The following is a 23,594-nucleotide window of genomic DNA, read 5'->3' as shown; positions in this document are numbered from 1 at the left end:
GTAGCAGAGCGGCACTTCTACCCCCTGCTCCACAGGGGGGATTCGAACCCGGGCCCCCTGGTGTTGCAGACGGGAATTCTACCGCTGCGCCACCGGGGCACACAATTCTGGCTAGCAGGCCACATGCATGTGTCATACTGCACTCTGTTCAGATTTTTAACACTTTGTCAAATTGCACATTTGTATGAGAATATGACAGAATGATAGCAAAGCTCATTCACACATCATGAAGCTGTACACACAGAATTAGTATGTACTCACTGTGAGGCTTCACTTAAGAGGGAATTTCAGAAAAAGTTACTTGTCTAGGATAAAAAGAACATGAACCAACCACAATAATTTTTGAAAGACACCATGGTTATATATTTATGTTCATGATATAGACTGGGAAAGAAATGTTAGAAGTACATGCATTCTTTTATTCAGTGCAAATAACGCCTTATGAATGACTTAAGAGGTTCTATACTATATGCTAGAGGAGCACATTAAAGCTCCAAGAAACACGTTCTGAAAAAGGCAGCAAGGGAAAAAGGTGTAAGCATGCTCCCAGCCAAGCTTTATTCAGGAGCTTTTAAACAAACATCTTTTCCTTGGTGAAGAAAGGAGAATTAATAGTCCTTCTTTACCTGTATGGCTACTGAAGAACATAGAGAACAACCTATTTTTTCTAGTTTAAGAAAAATTAAAATTTAAAATCCTCAAAATATACATACAACGTACACTTTTAAGTCCTAACTGCATCCTGGACATAATTATCTTTCCAGTTAACTATGTCAGCAAAGAACGTATTTAACCGATAGAGTATTTAATGCTCTTAGACAATAAAAGGCATATTTTCCCACCAAGGCAATATGAATCCTCCCAAAACCAACCTCCTGATAGTTAAGCAACCTGATAGATTACTTTAAGCGCATACCATTAGCATCCAACAACAAAACTACTGAATTTTTTCTTCTATCCTCGTTAACACAAAATGCCGTGCTTAGGGAATTCATATAATTCATAGTGATCGTTACTTCCTCAGGCTAAATAGACTGGTAATAAGTGAGCTTCCTCTCTGAGAAAATCAGAACGGAGCAGGTCTGTTGTTTGCTTGTCCTTTTTCTTTTTTCTTTTTTTTTTTTTTAATAAAAGATAAATTAAAAAAGAAATCACATACAGGCAATTTGGATACGTAGAAACATTTCTGTTCAGAAATACCACATGCGGGTATTTATGTAAGACGCAGTTTTAGACAAGAAGAAAACACAAGTGAAAATTAATATCTCATTAGACTGCAAATCTCAGTACTCATATCTTTCTCCACAGCAAGCTTATTTCATAAACGAAAAAGACCTACACCCACACATTAATACAATTGCTCACTGTGAAATTACTGGCAAATCATGTTAATGATTTTACTTCTGTTGCAATTAGTTGCTGTTTCAATTCTCATTAAATTACATACATATTTACAAAGTCACAGATGTCATTTGAAACTCCTTCAGCAATCTCCATAGTGCACTGCTGCCATACTTTCCTTTTTTTGTTGCTGTTTAATCTTCTGAAGTCAGTGACTGGACCTCCCCCTCCTTCCCTTTTTTTATTTTTAAAGTAAGTAGACTCTTGAAATTGTTTGGGACACCTGTCTATTTTAATATGAGAGACCAACACTTTTCCCTTGTATAGCAGAACAGAAGAAAACTCAAAGAAGACCAGCCAGGTACCTTTGTTTACAAAGCCTTCTGCCTATAAACAGAGAGACATCCATCCAGCTCCACCTGAAGGCTGATGGACAAAATAAAAACAGTATGAAACTTCATATTAACAAAGATGTTAAAATTACTTGCTAAAAATGTATGTCTTCCATGAGATTCATTTGTCATAATTTAGGCATCTACAACACCAAGAGTTACATTAGTTAGTTGCCTAAAAGGATGACTAGGCTAATACACATGTTCTAAGGTGTACATCTATATACTTTAGGGTGAATGAGTTACACCAAGGAAATACTTGATTCTCTTCAGCAAGTTAGAAGTGAGCTAGGGAACTACCTGAGGTTTATATGTCTGTAATATAAAACTCTGAGCTTACATTAGATTATTCTCACCTCATTATCTTGCAGCTGCATTAATTTTCTCTTTTAAAGCTCTTTAACAAAGAAGAAATTCATAACAGATATGTAATGTAAAGCACAGAAGACTTATAATTAAGAACATAATTATTATCATTAAACTACAAATCAGCAAAGGTTATCATGTCAATGCATAACCATGGTTGTCTTCCAAAGCACTGATATTCCAAGTAGTATTAACAGCTGAATTTTCTGACCCTATCTTATTAACTTCAAAAATTTCAGGCAAAATAAAGCACAAGTTAAATCTGCTACTAGAAAAAAGTGGATAGATGGACCAGTAAGGGAGTATCCTAACCCTTTCACTTCTTGCAAATAGTCCAGAATAACATCAATGAAGTTTTTGACAGAGAGATTCTACAAATTCTTTTGTTGACAACCCAGTATATCTTTCAAGGTAACTATTGCTTTGAAGATATGTTCCAGCTACAGAAATTACTTGGACAAAGCATGGCAAGACAAGACAAGGATGACACACTGACTGTGAGTTCAGAAATCTCAGTTTCCTCATTAATTGACAAGGATGACCTAGATAACAAAACCACATTAGACAGAGCTGTGGGAGTTATTGCAACCATTTCACTTTTTACTTATATCAAAACCTCTGCATCTAAAAGAACACAGGTAGATCTGCTTACCTATGTTGCTGGAAATATTTTTGATAGACTGTGAGTCACAAAATCTTTGATACTGTCTATTGATGTCCAAAGCCTTATCCAACCAGAAACCTATCCCGAAGAGGGGCAATTACTGTCCTAACTCATTTCAAATATTGGAAGGCCACAATGAGATCTTCCTGGAGCCTTCTCTTCTACAAGCTAAACAAGCCCAGTTCCCTCAACCTTTCCTCATAAGAGAGGTGCTTCAGACCTCTGATCATCTTAGTGGTCCTTCTCTGGACCCACTCCAAGAGCTCCATGTCCTTCCTGTACCAGGGGCCTCAAGCCTGGATGCAGCACTCCAGATGGGGCCTCACAAGAGCTGAGTAGAGGGGGACAATCACCTCCCTCTCCCTGTTGGCAACTTCTTTAATGCAGCGCAGAAAACAGTTGGCCTTCTGGGCTGCAAGCACACACTGCTGGCTCATGTCCAGCTTCTCATCCACCAGGACCCCCAAGTCCTTCTCCACAGGGCTGCTCTCAAGGAGAACTTCCCTGTGTGTTTAAATATCTGGAATTGCCCCAACCCAAGTGCAGCACCCTGCATTTGGTCTTACTGAACCTCATTAGGTTTTCATGGGCCCACTTCCCCAGCCTGCCCAGCTCCCTCTGGAGAAATCTCAGCTTGGTGTCATCCACAAACTTGCTGAGGATGCACTTGATGCCATTGTCTGTGTCACTGATGAAGATGTTGAAGAGCTGTCACGGGTTAACTGGCCCCAAGACCGATCCCTGAAGGAAACCACTTGTGACCAGCCTCCATCCTGACACAGAACCATTAATCACAACCCTTTGGCTGCATCCGGCCAGTCAATTCCTAATCCATTGAACAGTCCATCCTTCAAATCCATACCTCAGTGATTTAAAGGGAAGGATGTGGTGAGGGACCATGTCAAAGGCTTTGCAAAAGTCCAGCTAGATTACATCCATTGCCCTTCTCCCACCCACTGGAGTTGTCACTCTATCACAGAAGGCCACCAGATTAGTCAGGCAAGATCTGCCCTCAGTAAAGCCATGCTGCCTGTCTTGAATCACCTCTTGGTCTCATATATGCTTTAGCATAGCTTCTAGGAAGATCACCTCCATGATCTTCCCAGGCACAGAGGTAAGGCTCACTGGCCTGTCGTTTACCAGGTCTTCCTTTCTCCCTTTTATAAAAATGGGAGTAATGTTTCCCTTTTTACAGTCACCCAGGACTTCACCAGACAGTCATGACCACTGTTCACAGCCTCACCTAGAGGCTCATGGTTCTCATGGTGAACTTTCTCTTTGCACAGCCACAAATACACGCACACACACACTCACATACATACATACATATATATAATATTGGCTCCCATAAAAACAAAAGTTTCCAAAGATACTAAAAACTTATTCAGTACAAGAAAATCTCTCTTATACTTGCTGTGAATGCCATAAGTTTCTATTACGGCAGAGCACTTATTTAATTACCTTCTGTGCAGCAAGATGGAGAGCAGTTCTTCGGCTCCGATCAGTTCTGTTAACATCTGCTCCAGCTTTCAGCAATGCTTCTGCGCAGTCTACCCTGTCAGCCAACACACAGTACATAAGTGGAGTTCTTCCAAATTGGTCCTCTTTATCTTTCAGCTCAGAATTTCCTAAAATGATAACGACAAAAAATTTATATAGAATAATTAATTAATCATGTGATTAAAAGCTGTATGTTTCTATTAATGGGTACTTTTAGTATAAACAGAGTGATCAAAATAACGGAGCAGTGACTCAACCACCTCCCTGGGGAGCCTATTCCAGTGTTTAACTACCCTTTCTGTAAAGAAGTGTTTCCTAACGTCCAACCTAAACTCACCTTGGCGCAACTTGAGGCCACTTCCCCTCATCCTGTCACCTGTCATCAGTGAGAAGAGACCTGCCCTACTCTCACTGTAAGCACCTTTCAGACACTGAAAAAGAGCAATAAGGTCTCCCCAAACTAAACAGCCCCAGCTCCCTCAGCCTCTCCTCATAGGGCTGATTTTCCAAGCCCTGCACAAGCCTCCTTGCCCTCCTCTGGACCTGCTCCAGTATCTCCACGTCCTTTTTGTACTGAGGTGCCCAAAACTGAGCACAGAACTTGAGGTGAGGCCTCACCAATGCTGAGTACAGGGGCAGGATGACTTTCCTATCCCTTCTCACCACATCACTCCTGATACAAGCCAGGATGCCACTGGCCTTCTTGGCCACCTGGACACACTGCTGGCTCATATTCAGCCGACTGTCCATCAGCACACCAAGGTCCCTTTCCGTCTGGGAGCTTTCCAGCCACACCTCCCCAAGCCTGTAGGGTTGACTGGGGTTGATAATCACTGAAAACTACACATAACCCTGTCAGCTTTTCCTCTAGAAACTTTCTCATAATGAACATAACAGGCGAGTCTCAATTTACAATAAACAAATGAGCAAAGTATGTTTTCCAATGGAAGAAAAGCCAAATAAAAAAAAAAAAAAAAAAAGGAAATACAGTTTTACTAGTACTGTGTACGTGGTTGATGCTGTTTTAAAATTCCAATTTGTAACCCAAATTGTTGAGGAAAAAGGCTCTTGTATTTAAGTATTCATTTAGGGGTTTTAAGCGCTATCTCAGTTTTGCTTTGAAACCTGAAATTCTTTACTTCTGCTCAAGATGACAAGTTGTATCATTTATAAAGTACATGTTCATTAGGAAATAAATGTAACATACAAGTTAATCAGCAGAATTACTTCTTTTTTTATTTCCCTCAACTTGCAAAATCTTTTGCTAGACTTTCCATTCCAAAGCATTACGATTTCATTGCAAACTGCCCGCAGCTTCAAAGTAATTCTTTCCTCTATTACTAAAAATATATATTTCAAAATTTAGATATCATGAAGTTGCTGATATCTTACATCTCAATATTTTAGCTAACAAAAAAAATGCTTTTCCAAAGTTACAGTTTTGCCATTCTATAAAACACAGAACAGAAACATCAAAGCCAATTATGAACAACCATGCAGGCCTGTGCAGTAAGATACACAAACTGAGCTCCAAAGCATAACCTAACATGGCTCTGATCCAAACAAACATGCCAGTTTCTCCAAATTATGAACTACTCCACTTTTCAGTCTCAACAACGCCTCATATTAACTGAAGCCGATGGGACTCGCACAATCACGTGTATTTTTGAGAATAAATACAAAAACATAATTTCTCTGAGCATGTGGCTTATGCTCACAGGTCACTTTTCTCTTAAATCAGCAGCTGAGTTTAATCTCAAATTCCAAGTTGTCTGTTATATAATTTTAGGGAATACACAGAATGTAGAGACTAAAATAAGTGGATGCTGTTAAGAACAGCAAAAATGGCCTAGAGCTCATGTACAACTCTTCTTTTTGGAGAACTGGGCCATCAGACATTTCTTTTCAGCTCCCACAGAGTGATGTAGCTGATGACAAAAGGTTTCCATGACTGCAAACCATCTGAATAAAAAATGAGCAAGACCTTCAAAATTTGATGCCAGTGATTTGCCTGTTTTTTTTAAGGTAAACTATTTTCAGAAATCACTGTTTGCTTTGTAGGGCTCTTAGAATGGTTAACCTTGTGGGTACTTCACTGAAAGAGCACTCAGGCTAAGAGCTAAGCCATGTACTAGAGACTACTACATCATCATCAAATGATAAGAAGGACTAAACTCATGAAATGCACTAACCTCAACATCTTGGGGACTTCACAGTTGAAGTAAATTACTATTTTCTGTAATCAAGATAGAAAAAACAGCCTTCTGAACATTCTGAACCCCTCAGCATGGTTAAAATGTGCTCTGACAACATTAAACGCTCTTCCACATGCCTGTCTAAGAAAGGAAGTTTGTTTGATTCCCTGCTCTTTCCAGGATCAACACTATCACCCTCAGACACCCAGACTATGCATCTTATAATCTTGTTGCCAACAGGGATCACAAACACCAAGGAATCATATGGTCCAGTTCTGAAATTAAACTCTCATTATGAGACATCTTTGATTCCTCGCAGTTTATACAAGCAGTCACACCAGACACCAATATTTCTATGTATTTCTCACACCACCGCAGGAGTGAACTGGACTAAATTGACACGTAGGTATAACAGCTGTTATACACACTTCTGTGTTCCCATAAAAAACTGAAACAATTATATGCATCTTATCTAGACTCCGCCTGAAAACGTCAAATATAAGATGATCATTCAAACACAGAATTAACTTTCGGTTCCTTTGTGTCTGGGATTAAAACCATACAGATGATTCTTAACACAAAGGGTACTATTAAAGAAATGTTCAGTGCTGCAAAGCATAACTAAGAAAATACAGTGAGCATTACCCAGAGCCATAGATAACACAATTCTAAAACAATGCGATACAGCAGTAGTCAACTCACAAAATGCAACACTTTGCACATGGGTTAAACAATAAACACTTGTCATATCCTATGCTTTATGTTATCAGGCTGTCAAAGAAAGTCCTGTAATTAGGCATCATGACTTCCTAACACACAGGGACAGTTTATTCCAAAATTCCCTTTCTCTGCGTAAATTTTCTTCTTACCTTTGATTTTGTATATTTATGCTGCTTAATTTGTACAGGATGTAAAAAAAAAAAAAACAACAAACCCACAACAAACAAAACAAAACAAAAAATAACACACTATCATAGAATCATACAGTAGCCTGGGTTGAAAAGGACCACAATGATCATGTAGTTTCAACCACCCTGCTGTGTGCAGGGCTGCCAACCACCAGACCAGGCTGCCCAGAGCCACAACCAGCCTGGCCTTGAATGCCTCCAGGGATGGGGCATCCACAACCTACTTGGGCAACCTGTTCCAGTACATTGCCACCCTCTGTGTGAAAAACTTCCTTCTAATATCAAACCTAAACCTCCCCTCTCCCAGTTTAAGACCATTCCCCCTTGTCCTATCACTATCTGCCCTCATAAACACCTGTTCCTCCTCCTGTTTATATACTCTCTTCATGTACTGGAAGGCCACAATGAGGTCTCTCCGGAGCCTTCTCTTCTCCAAGCCCAGTTCCCTCCACCTTTCCTCATAAGAGAGGTACTCCAGCCCTCTAATGATCTTAGCGGCCCTCCTCTGGACCTGCTCCAAGAGCTCCATGTCCTTCCTGTACTGGGGGCCCCAGGCCTGGACACAGTTCTCCAGATGGGGCCTCACAAGAGCTGAGTAAAAGGGGGACAATCTCCTCCCACTCACTGCTGGGCACCCCTTTTTTAATGCAGCCCAGAACACAGGTGGCCTTCAGGGCTGCAATCACACGCTGTAAAATTGCATTATATATAGTTGCATAGAAAAACTGTATTATTTCAAACACCTGCTTCTCTAAAATTACAGGTGGTGGCGGGAAGGATTACATGTGTGCAAAGTCATCAATTATAGGAAAATACAGTGTATTGTTTGTATATGTTTGTATACAGTCACACATGCACACAGCAGGTGGAAAAAGGAGTAAAACCAAATAGGAAAGAGTCAAAGAGGAAACTAATAGTTATTCTCCTCCCCTAAAACAGAAAGTGAGACTTCATCTTAGTGGATATGCTGCTGTCAACGCAATCAGATGCAGCAACTAGCTGTGTTAGCAGCATGACGCTAAGCAATCCAGCATACGCACACACAGCACTGATGTACTGTCCTCAATTATATGGTGCGTCTAAATGAAGTCAAGAAGTTTGGTGAGTAACGCCAATTGCTCAATTTACTTTTGGCACTGAGTTATACTTTCAACTGTGCCTGGTAAACAGCTAAAAATATTACTCTGATGCATTTTTCTTCTGCTAGGCAATACTTTTTTTGTCCTGTCTGGGCAAAAGTAAGGTCTGTGTCATATCCTGAAAAGACACAACAAAGCAGAAGGAGCCAAATTCTGCCATTAGAGCAAAGACAGCAAGGATCATTCAGTTTTCTCTCCCGCATTTACTAAGAACACAGCATTTTTGTTTCATTGCTGCATTATTACCTTTTTTTGGGGGGGGGGGAGATTAGGGAAGAGGGAAGCGATTTCCATATCTGGTTCAAACGTGTGTTTTGCAATACATTTGACAAGGTGTGCCAGCAAAACCAAAAGTACTTGGGTTTTTTCTTTGCATTTTCAAGTATATTTTGGCTGTGAGATTAATAAAACCAAACTGAGTTCAACTACTCTTGTTATTCCTGATTGTTAGCCAGGATTTTTAAAATCAGAGGCTTTTCCCTTTTCTGTGCAGAAAGAAAACTTTTAAAAACAAACTTTTAAAGGAGTTGCATCCCATAGATTTCTAAAGTATCTGCATATCAACCACCCATTCACCGTTCATGAATTGTTCTACATGGTTCTGTTGGCATCACAGTCATTACTCCCATTAATACTGACAGTGGTATAAACACAACTAAGGTGTTTATTCATTAATTCATTCAACTTCACCAAGTTACAGGAATGAAATTCTCAAAAAAGGCCAAACAAACAAAACTTATTACATTATCAGCAGAAAATGCACTTAATCAAAACTGCAGAAAATAGAAGTTTTCAGCTAGATAGACTTTCAAATGCATGCAACGTTGCATTTGGAACACATAACATAAGCTACTTTTAAAAATTATTATCTTGTAATACTCTTCCAGTTCTCAGACAGGGAGGCGAGGTGACATTTCGGGCTTTTTAATGGATAAAAATGTTTGAGAACATTTTAACTTCAGCTTCCACGGGGTCAGTTACTTTCCTTAATTTGTCATGAGAAACATTACTAATGTGTGAGCATCACATTAACAAATAGGACTTATTTCTAAGAAGTGTCAAGAATTTATTACCTATACGAATCACCGGAAAAAACAAGTTTTTCCCATTTCCCAAAAAAATCAATGATTCTAAAACATGAGGATATGGGGTCAAAGTATTTCAGCCCAGAGCGCTTCTCCTGAATTTTACATTCCCTGAAACACGAGTCCTGAACAACTCTTCTGATTATATCACATATCAATTTTCTGTTGTATTTCACATGAAGGTATCAATCGCATGCAACAAATATTAAAAAGAAAAATCAGTTGTTTCCAAGATGATCATTTTTCTAGCAACGCATGCAATCAAGAAACAAAAACGTATGTTAAAAAATCAGAGCAATAAGCCAAAACCAAAAAAGCACGCACAATAAAAACATTTACCTGCTATTAGCTTTAGGAGGGTACTCTTATCCCCATTAACAGCAGCGGCATGCACTTCAGATGCTAAAGAGGAACCACTGAAGAGACAGTTTGCTGAAATATTCATACTCTTGCAAGGTATTATCTTAGGTCAGATCCGTACCACCAACATATTTTGTAAGGATTCAGTTCTAAGGGACAAAAATAAATGAATAAATTGATATAACATTACAATGACCTAAACAATACTAATGAGATAAGCAGTCCCATTAAAAAAAATAGAACAAATGCATTCCTTTTTTTGTGAGTTAAATCTACCTCTAGTCAAGAGTCAAGCAACAAAAGCCTCCATTAAGTACATACAAGAATATTCTATAGTTTTGTTGCCCTCAAAATAAATTTCAGTCAATAAGCTTTGGAACAGTCCAGAAATAGGACAGTATTTATGTATACATTGAACAGATCCTTTTTCGGAGTGCTGGCATGGATGCTTCAAGTAACCTGTGGTGTTTATCAAGTACTGACTTGGTATCTGGTGGCATTTTACCACGATGGTTTAGGAATATATGTAGAAAATGTGGATAAACTGCTTTCCTCCAGCTGTTTTGAGGTGGCTCTTAGCATTTGAAGCCCCTTAAACCCAGAACTGGAAGGGAAAGTAAACAGAAGTTCTCATCCATCTGTAATTATTTTACACATCTCTGACGTAGCTTCCACAATCGTATATTCCTTTAACTGAAAGTGTTGGACATTATTTAGCTGTTCCCTAGGCAGAAGCTTTTATGCATGTCTGAACAATTTAATTAGCTTTTTCAGACCTTTCCACAGTTCTGTCATATCCCACTGATATGGAAACTCAGCTCCACTAGGTATTCAAGATGTAGGTAAAAATGGGAACCAGGCTGGTCTAATGGTCCTCCCTCTTTTTTCTTCTCCATTTGTTACCTAAATTATGCCTACTAGTAGATTTGCCTTCTTAGCCTCTTTTGAAATGGAACTATCATCACTGAACCATTAGTGTCTCAAGACCTTGATAATGATCAACTCAGGTCTGCACTGTGTATCAGAAATGAAGAAGGGCCTGCATGCTTGCAACCACAAGCTTGCTCAGTCGAGAATGTTGGTGCAGATGAAAGCATTTTTCAGAACAACTGGAAATAGATCTGGAGCCACATCTGGTCAACTGAAACTTACAGAACAACAGGATCCTGTCCTGACACTGTCCTCTTCCACCACAAACCTCAGCATAACACGACAACGTTCAGTATCTCTTGAAGTCATGAACATTTCCATCCTTATCAAATTCCTCTATGTTCCAGAAGTCACCAAATAATTTTTTGTATACTTGTTTTAGCACATAAGTAGATGATCTTCCTCATAAACTGAGTGATTAATGGATTCACAGCTATAGCAACCTCTAGAAGAAGACAAGAAAAGAGTTCAAAGAGGCTAATGTGAGAGAAGGTTAAGAACATTTTCTCTTGTATGGCCATGGAAGACAGAAAAAGTTTCATAAAACAGCACAAGTGGAAACATTACCACCCTTAGCTGCAATATGAACAGGAGGAAAGAAAGAGAAGGAAGAAGGCTGCAGAGATGGATGACTTGGTGTATAAGACTGCAGCTTGAATTTAAACTGCCTTGTCTTTTCCTCAGTAAGCTTCCTGTGGATAGAAAGATAAATGAGCCATCTCTACACTTTAAGAAGACCAATATACACCGCTGGAATTTTATATCTGTTGGGATTTTGAGATAGTAGTTTTATCCCCAATACCACCGATGGATTTTATTCCATTTCTTCTTATTATTTTTTGTATATTTTACTTGCAGATTCTCTCTTTCACTATCATTCCAGCTGGTCTAGACATGCATGGTTGAAAGATACTTCCCCATGGCTTGTCTGCTAACCATATCTGAATATTTTGGGCAATTCTTTTAAACAAGTGAAGAATGCTCCCTCCGGCTCTTGTACTGACAATGCTAAGCACCCACAGAAGGCTTTATTATCTGGGGTACTCAACAGAATGAAGAACTAAATGTTTCCCTCACACGCTACAGGAATACTGCGCATTATCTGGTTCTAACGCAGTTCTATCTTCTATGTTGTCATATGGAATCAAACAAAGCAAAATATAAATAGGGATCACAGCTTGGCTGAAGGTTCACAAAAGGGCATTCAATGTACAGGAGCAAGAAGAGAGATTAAAGTATCGCAGCCGCTTGGCGCAACTCTCGGGCTCAGTTACCCCAGTTACGTAAACGCGGAGAACTTTTCCGAGTCCGAAGCAACGAAAACGAGCGGAGGGAGCAACCCCGCGGCCGGATAACGAGCCCCAGGTCGGAACTAACAAACCAACCCTCCCCAGCCCCGCAACCGCCCCACCGCAGCCGCCGCGCCCCAACGCTCACCTCGGCACCGCCCGCCCCGCCCTGAGGGAGGGGGCGCCCCCACTGCATGCTGGGATAGCCGGGTCCTCCGCGCGGGGCGCGCCGGAAGAGCGCCGGCTTCCCCCCTTCCCCCGGCTACGAACTACGCTTCCCGGCATGCTCCTGCGGGTACCCGGAAGTGAGTGGCGGTAGGCGGGCGGCTCGGGGCCCGGCGGTGGGACGGCCGCGGGTGTTTCCTGGCGACGGGGGAAGTGCGGAACCGCCGCGGCCGCCGAGCGTGGGAGCCGCGTTTCTCCCCCCCCCCACCCCGCCGCCGGGCGCCTGATCTACCATGAGACCCGCCATCTTCCTGCTCCTGCCTCAACCCGGCCGCCTCTTCCTCCTCTTGGTAAGCCGCCGGCTTCTCCCCGCCCGCCCCACGGCCCTCCGCTCTCCTGGCAGCCGGCACCGGCTTAGGGCCCTTTCCTGGGCCGGCCTCGGGCTGGAGCGGCGCCGCCGGCACCTGCTGGGCCCGGGCTGGGAGCGAGCGGTCCCGGTTGGCGGAGGACGACGTTGTGGCTGGGGCTGATAGGCTGCGGGGCGGGGCACGGCCTGCGCCCGGCGCTCTGCGGGGCTCCCGCTTCGGGCCTGTTCCCCGCTACGCTCGGGGCTGGGCTGCCCGTCCCGCAGCGGCCTTTTGGGATGGGGACGGCGGTCCCCTCGGAGTTTAGCGGGCGGAGTTGGAAACAAGTTCCTGAGCGCTCAAGAGGCTCCTGGAATTCAGCTGCGGTTGTCACAATGTGGCTTTTTGTGGGTTTTCTTTTTTTTTTTTTTTGTTGTTTTTTTTTTTTTTAAAGTTGGCTCAATCTAAGCCACCTTTTGCATAAATCACTGATGCGTGTAGTTTGTGGAGATAAGGAGGCTCTCTTATCTTTTAAATAGGCCAGTGTAATGATTCTTTGTTTTCCTGGCTTGTATTGAGCCACCTCCTGAGCCTTTAGTGCTTAAGAGACTTGCAGAGCTGAAGGGGGCTTGTGTAAGTTTTGTGAGGTTTTGCTTAATCAATTCATTTTAAACGTTTGGAAAAGCAAGGAGGTAAAGTTAGATAAGTGTGCAATACTTCTTTTTTTATTATTATTATTTTCTTTTTTCTTTTTAACCTAGAGTAGCTGTTTAAGTAGTGAATGATATGTATGAGGTCATGTATTGAAACTGGGGAAGATTCAGGTTTAGATGGGCAGGAAAAGGTTGTTCACCAGAGGGCAGTGGCCATGGTACAGGCTGCCTAGGGCAGTGAGCACGGCCTGGAGTGCAAAGAGTGTTTGGACACTGCTCTCAAACATAGGGTTTGAGTTTTAGGTGGGCCTGTGTGGAGCAAGGAGTTGGATTCAGTGACCTTTAAGGGTCGCTTCCGACTCAGGATATTCTGTGATAGTTGAAATTCTGTGATTCCAGATAGAGTTTTGGGGATCTAAAGGGAAATACACGGCGATGCAGTGGCTAATGAATGAAGAGAAACCTGAAGACAAGTGTTTAATGAACAATATTGCTCACTAGCTCCTTGAAATGTGCACTTCTACCTGAGTGAACTTTAAATTACCGTAAGCTTGCTGCAGCTTCGAATTTAATAAGCATACAGAATTTGTGAGGTTTGAAAAAGACATTTTTGAAGTGTTTATGTATAGATGGCTATTTATAGTGTCTTAGTTCACTGTACAAGAGACTACATTGAGGAACCTAGGATTTTCAAGTTGTATCTGTGCATTAAAACAGCAGTAATATTGTCTGTATGCTAAAATTGATGTTTTGACCATTATTTTGAGTACTGATTCCAGTGAGTGAAAATAAGGAGCGTGTACTGTTTTAAAACACAGTTTAAACAGGCAAGTAGAAGTTTGAGAAGGTGCTCGGGTGATAATGAAAGCAATTTTCTGTCTTCATGGTACAGTGGATCCATGCAAATTTCATATGCATCACTTAGATACACGGACGTCAACTAAAAAAAATAGATTATGGTGAAGATCTAAAACTTCCCCATGCTTTAGTTGCTGTCATTTAAACCAATTTCTAGTGAGATTAAAAAACTGTATGCATAAAACCTCACAAAGAGTACAGATCAGACATGGTGTGCTTTTCTTTTTGAGAGAGAGGCGTTGGAGAGGTTAAATATAATTATGTGTAATGTTATCTATGTCATTCTTCTGCGTCACATCAGACATGCCCCTGTGTTGTAAGGTGCCTGGTTATGCATCTTGGATCAAGACAACAAATCACTTCTTGCAGTAGGTTTGATGTGAGCTTTGGAAAAAAAAGTTGTTCTGAGCGGACTGGGAGAAGAAGAGGATCTTTTTTTCTTTAAAGTAGTTGTAAAAATATGGTGCTTGTTTTCTTATGGCATTTAGAGAATCTGATAGTGTGTATTGGTCTGTCTTCAAAGTTCCAGTAACTTACTTTCTCATGTTAACCACAATTAGGAATGCTTGGGACCAACAACGTAACTGGGTTTTGTATGGTAAGGTTTGAGGGAGCCCTCTGTTCCCTCAACCATCCTCATCCACAGAGGATGTGCTGTCCAGCAGAGCGTCTTTGGGCATGACATGTGGATGTGAGCTTATTAGTGTTACATCAGTGGTACCTAGAACAGAATGCATTGATATGCAGCTGTGGAAACAGCTCACTAAGCTGGACTTGCTTAGTGATAGCAATAAAGTCTTAAAGATATTAAATTTCCAAACTTTTGGATGAGCAAAGTTTGGATGTTTCTTTTTCTACGCAGTCTATTCAAGCATGCTTCTCTGAGGGAAAGAAGTCGTGCTTTATTTTTCTTATTTATTGCCTTTGTTTCCAGAGCTCTGCACAACGAAAGTATGACTGATTAACTTTTGCATTGCTGTGTAATGATGTGCCCCGTATCATTGTGAAGCTCGTTTGTCTGAATGTTCAGAGGAGGTGCACACTAAAAAGTGCTAAAAACCAATTTCTAAATGGGGGAAGAAGAGGAAGGAGAAGGATGAACACTGCATATTAGTAAAGCAGGATATATAAAACAGGAGTAGGAGGAAATTGGAGTAGACTGAGTGTAGAAAGTACGTGTATTGGAAGTACAGAAAGCTAGATAAAAGACACCGAGAATTGAAATACTATGAAAGAAAATGATACAATGTCTATATCAAGTGTAGTTCTTTAGTCTAAAAATTATTGTCAGTAAAAGATAACTAAAGTTTCAGAGAGCTTTGGACGAGTGTGTTTCCTAATACCCCACCCAGTGTCACTAAAGGTTGATTTGCTATCTTGGAGGTCACAGAACAGTGGTACCACCAGGCCTAAAACAGACCTTTTCCCTTCTGAATTTGAATTCCCATGTGCTAGTTTAGTACCGTATCAGAGGGGGCTGCTGTGAAACAGTGTCTGGAGAGAGGGGTAGGGAGGAAGTACAGGGTGGTGTGAACCCTGTTTCTCTAATGCTGGAGCTGAGAGGAATGGTGCAGGGCACAGCCCAAAGTGCAGAGGAGGATGTACAGCTGATTGCAAGATCGGACTGCAAAAATGGCATGTGGTGCACTTCTTGCTTGTACACGAATGATGTTTCTGCCACGCTGCTAAATTGCTTAACACTAGGTATGACAGATCTATTGAGTCCAAGACAGCGGAATAAATGCTGACGTGATGCTGCCTCACCACCTTCTTCTCTAAGGCAAGGTGTGGCTCTTTAGTTTTGCTTTAACCAATCCTTTTGTGTTGCCTTCACTTGCAGATGTTCTGCAATTTTCATTACAGACTGAGTACACAAGGCACTCCATTGCATGTGCTCCTACTGCATATGTATAACAGATACTTGTCACGTTGCTCAATACTCTACTGGGAGAGTCATGCACAGTGTCCCTGAGGAACAGATGCAAACAGAGGAAACTACCAACTAACTGATAGGGAGGAAAGTGAATGGGGAAGTTGTTTTACCCTCTTTAAATTATTTTTTCCCTCAAGCAACTGTAGAGGAATTTCCCTATTCTTGCGTTCTGATCTCTGGTATTTTATTGTGTTTCAAAACTCTACTGTTATGCCTTTTCTTTGTAGCTTGTTTGGAAAGGTATCCCGGACAAAGCAAAAACACTTATTTCTTAACTTATTTGACAGCGCCATTGGAAGAACATATTTGTCCTGTGATGTTCTGAGAATGTGAAAAGTTTTCACAATTTTAAAGTATACACAGAATCATAGAACTATTCGGGTTGGAAGGCACCTTTAAGATCACCTAGTTCCAACCCCCTGCTATAGGCAGGGACACCTCCCTCTAGACCAGGTTGCTCAAAGCCCCATCCAGCCTGGCCTTCAATGCTTCCAAGGGGGGGGCATCCACAACCTCTTTGGGCAACCTTCTGCAGTATCTCACCACCCTCACAGTAGAGAATCCCTTCCTGATATCTAGTCTAAATATACCTTCTTCCAACTTAAAGCCATCTCCCCATGCCCTTACAAATAGTCTCTTCCCGGTTTTATTGTACCTCATTTTCAAAGGAGTATCTTCACTTAGGGTTTCTGTGGGAACCTGGTGAATATCCTGCTGTCTGTATTTGCTTTCCTATAAGCTGATGTGGCTTTGTTATCATCAGATAATACTTAGTGTTACAGTTCATGTTATGTTGTAATTTTTGTATTTTTAGTGAAGCTTTCAAAATACTTCCTGCATAGCAATGCAGCTGCTAGAAGCAGTAACTTAATTCATTGCCCACTGCCTCTTGTTTGAGTTTTCTATTAAAATTTTAATTAGAAAAAAATGCTATAGGGTAATATTTTTGTTTCTTGTTTGATTGCCACTGCCTTTTGTCTTCCTAGTGTGACATCAAGTATCCAAAGAATGAAAGTGAAAATTAAATAATGCCTTCTCGTATTGTTAAATGAAGTAGGAAGTTGCTAAGAGAAATTGAACTATGGAATCTTGCAATGTGTAGAGTGTGTTTCTATGCACTTGTTTATCTCTGCATGAGTCCTGTTCAAAATGCGATATTCTGAATTTGAGCATTGTAATTATAAGTAAATTTTACGTCACTGAGCCGTAAAAAATGAAAGGGGGTTCCCTGCGAGAGTAGCAGAAGAGTTCCAAATAGATCAGTTGTTAAAGGAGAAACTTCCCCACCCTACTCCCACTCTCTTCCCAGGTAAGTAAGAGAAGCTTATTACTGATCTATTACATTCTTTATGCTATACCATGTAAGCTTCCTCGTTGAAGCACTCAGCTGGGGAGAAGCTGAAATGATCCTTCAGAGGACTAAGGTGATGTTTGAAAATGTGTAAAGGAGTTTTTGACTACACCGTATTACAGATGTTCTTACTGGCAAACGTAGGATGCTATGTCAAAGGGTAAGCAATGTTTTCTTCCGAAACTGAAGCGGAGAGAGCTCCCCTTAGAAACAGAAGAGACGAGGTGTGTCCTTGAGAATTAGGAAAGGGAGATCAGGATTTCCTTCTGTGATTTCTACCTTTGCGCTTCTTCCCTTTTCTGATGCATCTTTGTTAGGAGCGCATTAACCATTGGTAGGCACGTGATTTTTTTTCTTTCCCCAAACAACTGGTGGTGTCAGCTGTTCGCAGCATCTAATTGTTTTTTTTAATATTCATGAAGGATTTCAGGAATTGAAAGAATTTGACTTTTAAATTTGTTGACCTTCAGGTATTTCATTTTACACCGTTTTTTTCATTTCCAGATGAAGATTCTGATGCCAGGATTCTGAATTTCTCCAAACCAGTTGATATACAGTTCATACTCCGTTCGCATTAAGTTATGCTCTGGTGATTACAAAAAGGGTGTTATAAAAAGTGATGAATTATGAAATTCTTTTGCGATCTATGTATTCTGCTACTGAGAAATCGACTGTTACAGAAGACAGATGTTTTCTATCTAGTTGGCTCCTAGCCCACATGGGGTTATTCCACTTCAGGTGTAGGACTTTGCCCACATCAAACTTCATGAGATTCCTGTCACACCATTCCTCTGACCGACTAAGGTCTTGCTGCGTGGCAGTTCTCTCCTCTTGCACAGTTGCCTAGTTCAGTATCCTCAGGAAATTGCTGACCAGGCACTTTGTTCTGCTCTTCTGGTCATTAGTAAAGACAAACATCTCTTGTATTCAATATTGATCCTGGAGAAACTCCATCAGAGACCAGTTGTACATACTACCTTTCGTTAGAGCCCTTTGAGCCCAGCTTCTGTGTCATTTACTTCGTATTTCACTTAATCAGTTAACGTATTACCAATTTAGCTCTATGGATACGTTGAAAGACTATGTCAGAAGCTTGTTAAAGCCAAGACAAACAATGTGTTGTATCTTTCCTCATTTGCAGAGAACAGTCATCTTATTACAGAGGACAATCAAATTGATCAGATAGATTTAATATTTCTAAATCTACTGGATGGATGTGACTTCTGGGAAGAAAATCTGCCTCCTTGATTTTCTTGGGGACCCAGAAAAGTACATGCCATCTGGTTCTGAGCACCTGTGTATGTCGAACTTGTTTAATAGGATTCTGACTTGGTTTTACCTTCACGTGGCTCTACAGTCTTTATTCTTCCTTTCGTTGCCTGCATGAGTGTAGAAATCTGTTGATCTTTAATATCTCTCTCCAGTTCCAACTCCAGCTGGGCTTGGGCTTTTCTAATTTCTCCTTGCCTGCTCAAGCAATGTTTTTATACTTGTGCCAAGTAGCTTTCCTTACCTGCCTCTGCATTCTGTGGGCTTCAGTTTCTGTTTCTGAACTCATCCACAAGTTGTGTTAATCCATGTAGGTCTTCTGCCATGGTAGCTGTCTGCATACTGAGGTGGGTGGGTTTTGTGCTTTGAAGAGGTTGTCCTCAATTGACTGACTCTCATGGGCCCTTTCACCTTTCAGAGCTGTGGTCTGTAAGTGGATGGAATTGTTATTAAGGACTATCTTCATTTTTTTGTCACTTTTTTGAGTTCTGCCTCTATTTAAAAAAATAAAAGATCACAGTAGATGCTAAATGAAAATTGTTACGAATCCTGACCACTAGTGAGCTATAGCTAGAAGCTTTAGCAGTTGCTGTGATGAAATGAATTGCTGGAGCTCCCAAAGGCTCATATCATGGAGGAAGTGTGTTACTACATTACAAAAAATGCTTGGACAATGCTCTTATGGGTAGGGTTTGAATTTTGGGTGGGCCTGCATGGAGCAAGGAGTTGGTCCCAACACGAGTCCCTTCCAACTTGGGATATTCTATGTACCATACGACTAAGGAAATGTTAACCCCCATGGAGATTTCAGGTTTGCTGCATTCACTTCAGAAAGGAAAGTGATCTTAATGGTAGAGAAGTGGAACGTTTCTTTTTGTTTGCTGTTGTTTTTTTTTCCACTGGAACTTTGTATCCCAAATGGTGTTTGTGAAACAAACTGAATATGGATAGTGGAGTCGTTGAGCAGTAATGTAGTGAACGAACAGGTTCCTTGGCAATACTTCCTGCTGCCAGCATGTCTTCAGTCTTGCCTGGCATCAGTGCTTCTTGCCTGGTTTCAGTGTGTGTTTTATCAAGGTGCATCCAAAAAGAAGATTGTTAGGATGTCAGTTTGTGCTGCATGGGGTTTCTTTTTTTTCCCCATTTATTTAACATTTGTGAAGAGGAAAAACATTCTAATCTGTACTGTAAGATAACTGGCAGCGTAGCTTAGATCTCATCTCCAAATGGATTCATGTGGGAATTGGGCATAAACATGGAGTTAACTCGTTCATTAGGAGCTCTGCAAGGAAGTAAGTATTTTGAAAGGCAAGGAATAGGTGCCTGTTCCAATGGTCTTGAAAAAGAAAACAACAGCTGTGGTAGTGTTTTGCTGTTTCCCATAGCTGTCGTGATTATGAAGTGATGATATAATTAACTTTTTCCAAAGCTTCACAAAGGGAAAGTGTTTCAGATGTACCCACATTTGTAATCCCAAGAGCTTTTTGTTCTTTTGGTCTCCGTCTATCACTTCTGTCTCTGCCATAGTTTATTGATATCCCTTTCTTAAATGTTGTTGGAAATGCTTAGCCCCTAAATCCGTTGCCAGTCATAAAAGTGATGGATTTTCATAAATGCGTGTGTATGAAAGTACACACTTTTTTTTTCTTCTCCCTTTTGAGTCGATTCACTTGGGATTTTTGGCTAGAATGACTGAAAGACAAATTGGTAGCTTCACAAAGGTAATTAAGACAGTATGTGGTGCAGAGTGGAACAGTTAGGGGTTCTTTCCTACTAATGATCCGTTAATTAGTGATGGGAGCTCAGCGAGTGTGTAGGCCTCTCAGGAATTGCCTTTGACATTTCAAACTGCTTTGGTTAAGAACATATAATTGCAGGGGGGAAGGGGCTTTTTATTTATGTGTGTGTTTTTTTTCTGTCAACTTAGGCCAACAAAATTTGCTGTATATGTAAAATTAGTATTGCCTAGCTGCTGTGTATTAGCTGATTTTGAAATAACATTTAGCTGCCATACTGTCATCCAAAATCTGTATCAATACATTGCTGAGGATTTTCATAGCTATTTTGAATGCTGTGATTGAGAGAAACCAGCCCCATGCCTTGTAAACGGTAAGCTCACTACACTGAGCTGCTTAACTCTGTCCAGGCTGAATGTGGCTCTGGGCAGCCTGGTCTGGTGGTTGGCGACCCTGCCTATGGCAGGGGGCTTAAAGCTAGATGATCATTATGGTCCTTTTCAACCCAGGCCACTCTGTGACTATGAATTGCAGAGCCAGCATCTCTCTGATACTTGCTACCAGTTCATGCACTGCACTATGTAAGTCTTCTAAATAGTATTTTTAGGACTTGTCTGGAATACTTGCCTGAAAATTTTCTTGGGAGTCAGCCTGGAACTTCGCACAGTTCATATTTCCTGGGGGATGTAAAGCAGCAGTCAAGTATCTTTGCATCACATTCTTTTGTGCATTCCAATGTATCTGTAGCATATGTCCTGTCCACTGCATTGTTTACTCTTCTGTTACCCAGAGTAATCCAAGAGTAATTGACTGCATATGTGCAGTCTTTAGCATATGTGTCCTTTAGCAGCTGCTTAGAGTAGAAATAACTCCTATACAGCCTGAAGTTAGCCACTCATTCAAACTATGATGTTAATACGTAAGTGCAGATGTGGCCCCAAAAGTAAGTTTTTCCCCTCCAGGCTGTGTTGCTTGAAGTTACATTCTAATGTTGAGGATAGCAAATTAATCCATTGTAAAATGTATATATATATATATTTCCTCAGTTAAATCGAGAGATTTTTCCACTGCCATTATATAGATTAGAATGCAGCTGTGAAGCAGTATTTCTATTACTGCTTATTTAACATATGAATAGAATTAACAATAAATGGATTTAGGCTTTTTTAGGAGGACATTTTTCACACAGAGGGTGGTGACACGCTGGAACAGGTTGCCCAGGGAGGTTGTGGATGCCCCATCCCTGGAGGCATTCAAGGCCAGGCTGGATGTGGCTCTGGGCAGCCTGGGCTGGTGGTTGGCGACCCTGCACACAGCAAGGAGGGGTTGAAACTACATGATCATTGTGGTCCTTTTCAACCCAGGCCATTCTACAGTTCCTTTAACGTGGTGTGGGAATGGGAAGTTTATAATTTGGGAAATCTAAGGTATTCTTCCTTGCTTCATTTCTTCAGAAGAAGAGGGAGGAAGAGCAACAGCAACTGAATCTCAAGTGTTTTTAATGTTTTAATTAACAAAAGTTTCACGTGCTCTGGGTGGCTGCGTTGTGCTTTATTTGTCTTTTGATAGCTGCAGGAACCCTTGAGCTCCTGCTAAACCATGAGGAGGTTGTGTGATGGAAGGTGGCAGCTCAGTTGTACTAAAGGAAGAGAAGTGCATCACCAGGAAGGTCTTAGCAGTGAAGGAAGTACTGATGCTAGAAGTTGTAGATCTGAGGTTAATGAACGGTGATGGTTGTGTACATATTCATGAATGGGTTCATTTGGCTCTCCTGCAGCATGACTGTGATTCTAAAATTGGAAGAGAGTCGGAATTTAACTAGTTGTCACCCGCACGCTTGCTTCTCTCCTGCTTTACTTCTAGCATTTGGTGCCTTGAGCAAAAAAAAATTGGGCCAAATTGAGTTGGCTGTGCTTCTGTGTTTGGAAGCCAATTTTTTCATTCCTAAGTACAGCTTGGCATTGGCAGAAATATGAGCAGCACAACTTAAACAGTGTTAGTGGAGACTTGATTTGTCTGCTTGTGTTCCCTAATATTGTTTGAGTGGCATTTAAACTAACGTGTTTTTCTTCCCCTTGGGTAAGCGTGGTGGAGAGAATGACCCTAGCTTTACTTTTCAGTGCATTTGTGTTTTATTTTCATTCTATTTGTATCTATTCAGTATTTTGTGGTTATATAATTGTCATTTTTGCTGAGGTTTTTGTTTGGTTTTGTTTAAGCCAGTGCATCACTTGTGTAGTTTAAAGCCGTTTGTACTTAGTGCCTCTAGAGCCAATGAGGATATGAATACTCTTCTAGAACTGGCTTTGTGCTAGCAAATGTGTGCAAGCTTCCTGCTTACTGTTATTATGGGTGCTCCTGTGTGGACCTCCTGGATGCTTTCATCTTTGGATGAAAAAACAGCAAGAGCAGAAAACCACACACACAGCAGAAAGAAGCAAACTAAAGAAACCCAACCAATAAACAACAACAAGAAAAGCACAATGAAACAAAACCCACCAGTCCAAGCACTGTGACTTACATCTAAGACATTGCCGCCCTGAATCATCTGCAGAATGTTACAGAGATGTGAAAATGCAGCTGCACTGTCGTTTTGCCACCTGGCTGATATTTTATCTAAATTGCCTCTGAGGTATTTTTATCGTGAGGGCTAGTTCTTATGTGCTTATGATAGCCTCTTTTTATTTGCATTTGAACAGCTGGTTTCTGTCGTTTCCAACCTACTCTGAAAACAAGTTCCAGCCTGAAAGGTAAAACTCCACAGGCTTGTCTTTGCTGAAAGTTCACATCTTTCTTTTTTTTTGCACCACAGAGAGATAGATAACTCCATGTTTTGAAGCAGAAGTGAAAATAAATTGTATTTGCAATAGTGAATACATGGTTAATGAAAAGATAAGCAACTGAAAGTGAGTAGGTGTTGAAATAGAATATTTAGCTTGAAATGAGTTGGCTTTGTCTTGTTCAACAATGATACTGATATGTATTAGAATCTGCTGAAATTAATGCTTAACAGGAATTGTGTTATTTTTAATGCATTGGAATTTGTGTAGGCAGCAGATGTGGAATAACCTGAAGGAATGAGTATATAAGCTGGTGAATTAATTTTCCAAGACAGC

The 23,594-nt window shown here is 40.9% G+C and overlaps 2 protein-coding genes across 6 annotated transcripts in view; one reads left to right on the top strand and one right to left on the bottom strand.

Annotated features, from left to right (window-relative positions):
- INVS (inversin) overlaps nucleotides 1-12,440 on the bottom strand; it is a 76,881-nt gene extending 64,441 nt beyond the window's left edge. The window contains exons 1-4 of one of the 5 annotated variants that reach the window (XM_072329768.1): nucleotides 12,318-12,440; nucleotides 11,103-11,325; nucleotides 9,930-10,099; nucleotides 4,225-4,391 (exon numbers count right to left, since the gene is read on the bottom strand). Coding sequence is in view for 2 of the 5 variants with exons in the window: in XM_072329764.1 (XP_072185865.1) it covers nucleotides 4,225-4,391; nucleotides 9,930-10,035 (273 nt within the window). In the remaining 3 variants the exon portion in view is untranslated. Of the gene's footprint in view, nucleotides 1-4,224; nucleotides 4,392-9,929; nucleotides 10,100-11,102; nucleotides 11,326-12,317 lie in introns of those variants that run through there. The other 4 variants (XM_072329764.1, XM_072329767.1, XM_072329765.1 and 1 more) reach the window with 4 other exon arrangements.
- Nucleotides 12,441-12,547: 107 nt separating this feature from the next.
- The window catches only part of ERP44 (endoplasmic reticulum protein 44), a 46,123-nt gene continuing 35,076 nt past the window's right edge, over nucleotides 12,548-23,594 (top strand). The window contains exon 1 of the mRNA XM_072329772.1: nucleotides 12,548-12,684. Coding sequence (XP_072185873.1) covers nucleotides 12,628-12,684 — 57 coding nt within the window. The 5' untranslated portion in view covers nucleotides 12,548-12,627. The remainder of the gene's footprint in view (nucleotides 12,685-23,594) is intronic.

Source organism: Excalfactoria chinensis, chromosome 2 (genome assembly GCF_039878825.1).
Source record: "Excalfactoria chinensis isolate bCotChi1 chromosome 2, bCotChi1.hap2, whole genome shotgun sequence".
Classification (NCBI taxonomy): Eukaryota; Metazoa; Chordata; class Aves; order Galliformes; family Phasianidae; genus Excalfactoria; species Excalfactoria chinensis.
Note: the sequence above shows the minus strand (reverse complement) of the source record. Positions and strands in the feature narration are given on the sequence as shown.